The 8,057-nt window shown below is 35.9% G+C and overlaps 1 protein-coding gene across 3 annotated transcripts in view; it reads right to left on the reverse strand.

Moving 5' to 3' along the window:
* LOC125819397 (uncharacterized) overlaps positions 1–3,969 on the reverse strand; it is a 39,079-nt gene extending 35,110 nt beyond the window's left edge. For all 3 annotated transcript variants that reach the window (XR_007442460.1, XM_049498840.1, XM_049498833.1), the window contains exons 1-5: positions 3,728–3,969; positions 3,462–3,547; positions 3,259–3,360; positions 2,739–2,845; positions 2,525–2,625 (exon numbers count right to left, since the gene is read on the reverse strand). Coding sequence is in view for 2 of the 3 variants with exons in the window: in XM_049498840.1 (XP_049354797.1) it covers positions 2,525–2,625; positions 2,739–2,845; positions 3,259–3,360; positions 3,462–3,547; positions 3,728–3,940 (609 nt within the window). In the remaining variant the exon portion in view is untranslated. The remainder of the gene's footprint in view (positions 1–2,524; positions 2,626–2,738; positions 2,846–3,258; positions 3,361–3,461; positions 3,548–3,727) is intronic.
* Between the last annotated feature and the right edge of the window lie 4,088 nt (positions 3,970–8,057).

Raw genomic sequence — 8,057 nt, forward strand, 5'->3', positions numbered from 1 at the left:
CATAAAGCATTCTGAACATCAACAATGACAATTGAGATAACTACAATTCCTTGAGCTCATGGAAGAGATTCATAAAGCTTTAGATATCAAAATTCAAAGAAGCCATGAGATATTATTAAAGACAAAATGTATTTCTATGGATGCTCGAATGCATTTGATTGTCACAATTGAACTACATCCGAGATTGTAAACCAGATACAATTGATAAGAAAAGATATGCAAATAAAGTCACAGTAATCAAGGAACAGAAGGAAAAACTAAGAAACCGAAGGAGGCAGAACCTTATTTGTTCGCTGATTTCTAAAACTGTTGATCATGAGACATTAAAGATAACCAGAGGGCCTACCGCAAGCAGTATAAAACCATATCTAGAGGTAAAGATAGGGTAGTAGAAGATCTTAAGAGCCCCCTTTATCAATCACCAGAGAGAGATACTTCCTCAATCTAAATGACTCTCAGAATCGACAATAGTATCTATCCTCTACATCATGAAACCATCATAATTTAGTACCTTGTCCATATAAATATAAGGAAAATCTTGCACTGGTATGTAAGATTTTAAAGTATGACATGAAGAGTACCAAAAATCATTCAAGATATTTCAGAAAACAATTTGAGAAAACAAATGTGTTTCTGACAATGTATAGTCATCACGTTTTTCATTATTAGACTAAGGAGCACAGAGGACGGAGATAGAAGACTACAATTTTCAGGAAAGCTGAAATACTGCCGAACCGCATAATTTTCTAAGAAACATGCACTGGGAAAATGGGAAGTCATGGGAAAGTGGCACCTACTTCCTAGAACTCTAAGGGGTCGTTTGGTAGGCCGCATTAGAAGAAATAATCCATGTATTAGGTAAGGTATTATTTAGTACTATGTTTGGTAGGAATTTGTGTCTATGTATAACTAATCCATGAATTAGTTATACCTCCTACATGGTATTATAGGATGTATTACTAATACCTTCCATTTGGAGGTATTAGTAATAAAGAAAAAAATATCCCTCAAATCATTTTAATTATTTTCTTGATTTTATGATTTATGTTTGTACTAGTAAATTTATTTAAGTAAATTAGCTTACAAATTATTTAGAGAGAGTTGTTTGTTACTAAATAAATCCAATACAAATTATTATTTTTTTGATAACCGAGAAATCCGTCTGTGATCCGCCCTTTGGACAAATCACAACCTTCTAAACTTGGTGGATAATGGGCCCGCCCCTCTACCCTTCTCCACTTAAATACCGAGCTTTGCTTTGCATGGTGTGGGGCTTGAACCTGCGACCTAAGCCACAAATCCTCCACCTTTTGCCACTTGAGCTAGGCCTTGGGGGCCAATACAAATTTGAAATGTGAGTTGTTTATTTGTATATGACGTTTGTGATCTTAATTGAACGTATTTTATATATATATATTTGTGGTTTTCTAATTATTTATATTTTGAAGAATTTAAAAAATGCATACATATTAAAACTACAACTTGCAATTTTTATGTGTAAATGTAGATGGTTTATTCAATTTTACCATTGTTGACCATCTTTTTGATTTTAAAAGCAGATGGTTTATCTTTTTATAATTGAAAAATGACATTTTGTGAGTGATCAAATTATTAAGATGACAATTATTATCCTAATAACAAACATGATAACAAAATTGTTCTTCTCATAGCTAGTTAGAAGGCCATAAAAAATAATATTGTCCGGTAATTATCTACCTTGACCCAATTACCTAATAATTCAAAGGTATAATTGGAAAGAAGCTTTTTATAGAGTTTTAATCCAAACACAAAATGAGGTGGGAAATAATGAACCAAACACTTGATAAAAATAAACTTTGCATTACTAATCACTGCACTACTAATCCCTGCATTACTAATCCCTGCATTACTAATCTTTGTACCAAACGACCCCTAGTAGAGTGTATTAGGAAAAATAATGCATGCATTAGTCTTGTGTATTGCTAGTACCTTGTTTGGTACTCTTTTCCAATCTATGTATAACTAATGATACACTCTATTGTGTATTAAATTGTGTATTACTAATACCATGGATTTCTAGGTATTAGCAATGCAATGATTTTAATGCATGCATTAACATCATTAAAGACTCAATTGCCCCTCAAACCCTTTTTTACATCTTTTCTACCACAATAGTGGAGGGCATCTTTGTAAATAAATTTTTTATGCAATGCATACTATTTTTAATGCATCAAACCAAACAATGCATAAAAATAATCTATGTATAATTAATGCAAGCATAACTAATACATGCATTGTTAATGCAAGCATTACTAATACACTCTATTTAGCATTATTTTTATACACTCTACCAAACGACCTGTAATACACAAGCATCGTTCATGATTCTTTAAGTCCATTATTCTTAATAGAAAATCAGAGAACATATTAAAGCCCAAAATCAAGCGGCATACATGAGAAAATCCAAACTCTAACCATTTTAAAAGAAATATCAGAGTACAGGGTCAAATAAATTGTTGTTGGTCCCACATAAGGATCTTCTTACCAGCATAAACAGTTCTTCAGCTCCATTAAATAGAAATATTACTGGTCTAGGTGGAATCCAGCCGGAATCAACAGAGAGTCTGGCTAGCTCGAGTATCGATGCTGTTTGAGTCATAGTGCAATCAAGATAGATATAACCAACTGCTCCTCAAAAAGATAGATATAACCAACTACGACATCAGCTGGAAAGCAGATCAAATATAAGATATACATACCAACACAAGAACCACAATCACCAGCTCCTGGAGAACCAGGTGGAGTATCGAAATGGCCATTTATCAAAACTGCAGAATCATTTTCTCCTGAATCCACTGATGAGATTCTGCAATTAATTGTGTTACTTTCAGTTTCATTAAACAAAATTAAGGTGTTGCATATTTGAATGAAAAACTTAAAAAAAATGCTTTCCTTAGGTATATGAGGTTACAAATCAAACATCAATAACAATTTGTCAGGTAATTCCCAAACTTCTTCAGATTTTTCATAATTTAAGAAAGTGTAAGGAACATTTTCCAAAGGCAAAAGATCCATGACTCCTACAAATGAGCTCCACCGCTCCACCAAAAAGAAATTCCTTTAATTGATGAAATGAGGAATAGAATTCAGGTAATAACACTGCTTTATCTTTATGCTTTAAGAAAAAAGAGAGATAATAAGAAAAACAAAAAACTGAAGTGTTTGGGGATGATGAAATGTATAGATATATGACCAAACGTTAGATTCAAGCTGGTATACCTCATAATAATATTTGTATGATTTCTATAAGCCAGAGAGATGCTATGCCGTAAAAAGAACATGTTGAATGAGCCATTAACAATGGTCTCTTCTATCTCTATTCTGCAAGAATAAGAATCTCTAATTGTTAATGCAGCAATTGAGATTAAGAATTACCTGAAGATAACTTTAACAAGTTAAACAAAGTTTTAAATAAGACCAACCTAATACCAGGTTGAGCTCGCTCCTTCATCAGTTCCAACTGTGTCATAATATATTTCGCCGCTAGTCTCAGACCTTGACGCCCTTGCTGTACACAAAAATATTTAGCTGCACATATTATATCTTAAAAAGAGAGAGTAAAGGATAACCCAAATCTTTGCAATACTATCAACAGCATGAGATTTTCTTTGGGGCAAAAACTGTGGTTTGAGGGTTGTTGGCAAAGAAATTCGCATGAAATGTGAAATGGAATTGAGAGAGTCATTACCTGGCGACCTCCGATATCCTTTGATAAGACGCTGACATGCTCAATAGCTCTGGCCTCAGAGAACCGATCAGGAGGAGCGTCCATGGGAAGAGGTGTGATGAACTTCATGTGAATGATGGAGTATACAAGGACCGATATCAATCCGTACAAAATCCCCAGACTAAATAGAATTTTGAATCCGGCTATATCACCCGAGTTCAGTCTCCACGCCATTACTCTTCTTCTCTATTTCTCACTTCACTGAACAAACAAAATATTCGAATCAGGTGTCCACAGCAAAGAGCGTCTATGCAATCAATTCGGCTGCTTCCCCTTTGCAACTTTTTTCCGCCCATCACCTTTGGGCCTATCAGCCGAAATGCCCTACACATTCTTGTACCTGCTTTTTTTTTTTTAATGATAAAGTGAAAATTACCTAAATACATATCTTATTTTAGAATAATTTTAAAAAAATATTACCATCTCAAAAAAAAAAAAAATCCCCTCTAAGATATATCACTCTCCTATCGCTGATACATCCTTATCCCCTCTCTCATACATCTCTTCTCTCTCTCATACATCCCTCTCCTCTCGGATACAACACTCACTTATGTATCTGGATGTCAGCTGAAGTATTCGGAAGTCCAATGATGTATTTGGATGTGTTATGCCATCTCTGATATAACCCTCTCCTCTCAAATACATCCCTCTCATATGTATCCAAATGTCTGCTAATGTATTTAGAATTGCGGATGAGACATTACAATGGCACAATTTTTTTTAAGTCATCACAATTGCGGAATGAGACATTGCAATTGCAGCATTTAAAAATTTAACCCATCGCGGTCTTGGGATTAGACATCTCAATTGCAGAGTATATAAAATTAACTTTGGCATTTCATCGAACAGTTTGTGAGCAACCCGTTCTCAAGCCATTTTCACACAAATGGAAACACCTATTTTCCCCATTTTCAGTTTAAACCCAATCAACAACAACAATCAAAAATACAATTTGCAAAACTTAAAATTTCAACATCATTCACAATAAAAATTGATGGTGAAAATCAACCCATTTCAACAACTTACCAATCTCAAGAATCAACCAAAGAGAAGGGAAACAATGCATACATTGAGGTAAGAGCAAACCTGATGAGAAATTTATGATATAAGCGATCAAAGCAACTTTATTTTTAGAAAGGGGAGTATTGAGGATTGCTTTGAGATATTTTGAGACACTGAAATGAATTTAAAAGGCTTCTTTATGTTTAATTCACGCGAGTCATCGTGGTCCCGACCCGCTCCTTGCAATTGCTACTGTCAACTTAATTTACCTTTCATGAATGCAGCTTGTGGCTTTCATGATCACGGCACTCGATATTTTATGCATCGTGATCGTGATCATCGACTCTCGTGACCACAATGAAGGATTTGCTACCAGAAGTGATGAATTTACTATCATTTTCGGCAAGTTCAGGATGTATTGGGCAAGCTTAAGTGCCTAATAAGTGTTCCAACTCCCATTTTGAAGGTGTTTCAATCCCAATAAAGTTTTTGCTTCCTAACCTGCCTAAACAATCACCAAAAACTTTGAAATCATGAAGGTTAGTAAAAAATAAATTCTAAATCTAATCTAAAAATCTAAAATCTCAAATTTTAACTATGAATCAAAAATTTTGGAAACCAATGGATTGCCTCCTATCAAGCTCACAATTTAATATCACGACGCGACGCCGATTGCATCAACCTTTGTGTTTCTATTTCGAGGCGATGAATCTTTTCCCCAACATCAAATCAATTTTTCGTTGAAATGCATGGGACAATATGAGAGCATAAAGAGGCTCACTTGATCTCTCCACTTTGAAGATTTAAATTTCTTACCCAACTTTAGGTCGATTTTTCGTTAAGGGTCATTGGCAAGAGAAGGAGTATCACTAGGCCATTCGACACTGAACTTCATAACTTTTTTCCTTCAAGTGATTAAAACTCTAACTTCTAAATGAGCTAAAGTTGCCATAAATAACATTTCTTGCTTTTTCTTGTAACTTTAGTATCATTTCTTTGATTTTGACATCTTGGAATTTTATTGGCTTGATTCTGTAGCAAAGACCAAAATTTTCATCAATGTATATCACAATCCCTTTTTCTCGACACTCCAACTCTACTTCACTTTTATTGACCATTTGACAAGGAGGATCATATACCCACATTCTTTCGCACATTGACCTCCAAAAATTCAATTTCACACTCAAGTTTGATTCTCTCATAACATCGAATTAGGTGAAATTACGGAGCTCATCCCTCATAAAAGGACATTAGATGTTGTAGCCTCTCACCACGTTCAAGCTTTAGGGCCAAACACATGAGCCAAGTTTGCCTCACCACCCCCATTTCTTCACACATCTTTTCATCGAGAGAGACCTCTACATAACTTTCACTAACATGAAGTCCTCCACAACAAGGTCATGAGGTAAGTTATATTTTGAAAGTAGTATTGAGCACCAATATGGGGGATAGTTCTAACAACTCACAACCCCATAAACCATGTAACCAACGTGGGTAGAGAGGGTCATACTTTTTAGATGATTCCTTATTGCTTTTTAGCATAGACTAGTGGATCCACTTAGTTAAGGATTTCTATACCCTGGCAAAGTATAGGAAAATTTTGGCAGCGTGGGATAGACGTTGTACCATCACATAACTCATACTGATGGTTGTCGGTTAGAAAATCTCCCAAACAGAGTTATTTTGTATATTTGCAAACAGACAAAGTTTATATTGTATTTTCTAATACATTGAGTTGTAATCTACTGTTTTAAAGCTTTTCTTTATACTGCATTATTTCTATTGCTTTATATTGAAATGAGTTGGGTTGAGTTGAGACGAGGTAAGTGTTTCTTCAGTTCCAGCTCAAGCTTATGTCATGTTTTTGATTTCCCCTCACATGCTCGTACATTCCATGTACTGACGCCATTTGGCCTGCATCTTTTATGATGTAGATACAGGTAACCAGGATTGGCATCTAACACTTTGTTGATCCAATTGATTTCCAGAGTTGTTGGTGAGCCTCCTTGCTTCCGGAGGATGCCTTATTTACTTTCAGTCGTTTCGTTTTGTAATTTGGAGGTCGTGGATCTTGCCCCAATGTCCATCTCTATTAGTAGAGTCTTTATAGATAGTTAGACATTATTAGTTCATGAGTCTTGTTCATTTTAGTGGTTATATTCTAGACTTGAGTTGTCGTTTTGGCTAGTGGATGTTTCTTTAAATATTGTGAGTTAGATATTTTGAGTTAGAGCTTTACTTTTAAAGTTCTCTTATTGTTGATTAAGTCTTTCACTAAGAGTTAAGCCAGGCTAAGGGTTCGCTTGGGGCCAACAATGGTTCTTGAGTGTCGGCCACGTCCAAAGTGTAGGCTCGGGGCGTGACAAACTTAGTATCAGAGCACAGAGTTCAAGAGTCTTAGGGTGTCTATGAAGCCGTGTCTGGAGAGTCCTAGTAATCATTGTGAAGCGTGCCACATCTATAATTAGGAGGCAGCAACATTTAGGAACTATCTCACTTCTTTCATACTCATTTCGTGCGATAGATATTAACTCTATAAAAGTTTCTTTCTAATTCGTGCTTGTGTGTATTTTTCAGATCATGCCTCCATGAAGAGTTGTACGAGGTCGTCCTGTTAGGAGAAATTTTGAGAGTTAAGGTGTACCCAATGCACCAAAAGTGTAACCCCAAAAAGAGGTCACAAATGTTGAGTTCCGGTATGTTATCTGGATGTTGAGTCAAATGGTAGCCAACCAAGATGGTCAGCAGATAGGGGATCTATAGGATATGGCTGATACATCTAGAGTTCGTGAGCTCTTAAGGATGCATCCTCCAAACTTCATCGGTTCAAGTGTCACTTAGTATCTAGAATACTTTGTGGAAGAGTTGTAAAAAGTTTTTGAGGTTATGCATGTTGCTGATACCGAACGAGTGGAACTAGTTGCATACCAACTGAAGGGTGTTGCTAGGGTATGGTTCGACCAATGGAAGAAGAGCAGAGATAAGGGTGAACCGATTGGGAGCTGGACTGTGTTCGAGGGTGCCTTCATGGGGAGTTTCTTTCCCCATGAGCTAAAAGAGACAAAGGTAATAGAATTCCTCACTCTTAAGTAGGAATCTATGAGTGTGCAGGAGTACAGTCTCAAGTTCACCCAATTTTCCCGTTATGCTCCAGAGATGGTTGCTGATATGAAGAGAAGGATGAGTTTGCTTGTTTTTGGGTTGTCTCGTCTGTCAAGCAAAAAGGGTAAGGCAGCTATGTTGATAAGGGACATAAACATAACAAGACTTATGATCCATGCGCAGTAGG

The sequence above is a fragment of the Solanum verrucosum genome, unplaced genomic scaffold, assembly GCF_900185275.1.
Source record: "Solanum verrucosum unplaced genomic scaffold, falcon-dt-bn FXZP01000318.1, whole genome shotgun sequence".
In the NCBI taxonomy this organism is placed as follows: domain Eukaryota; kingdom Viridiplantae; phylum Streptophyta; class Magnoliopsida; order Solanales; family Solanaceae; genus Solanum; species Solanum verrucosum.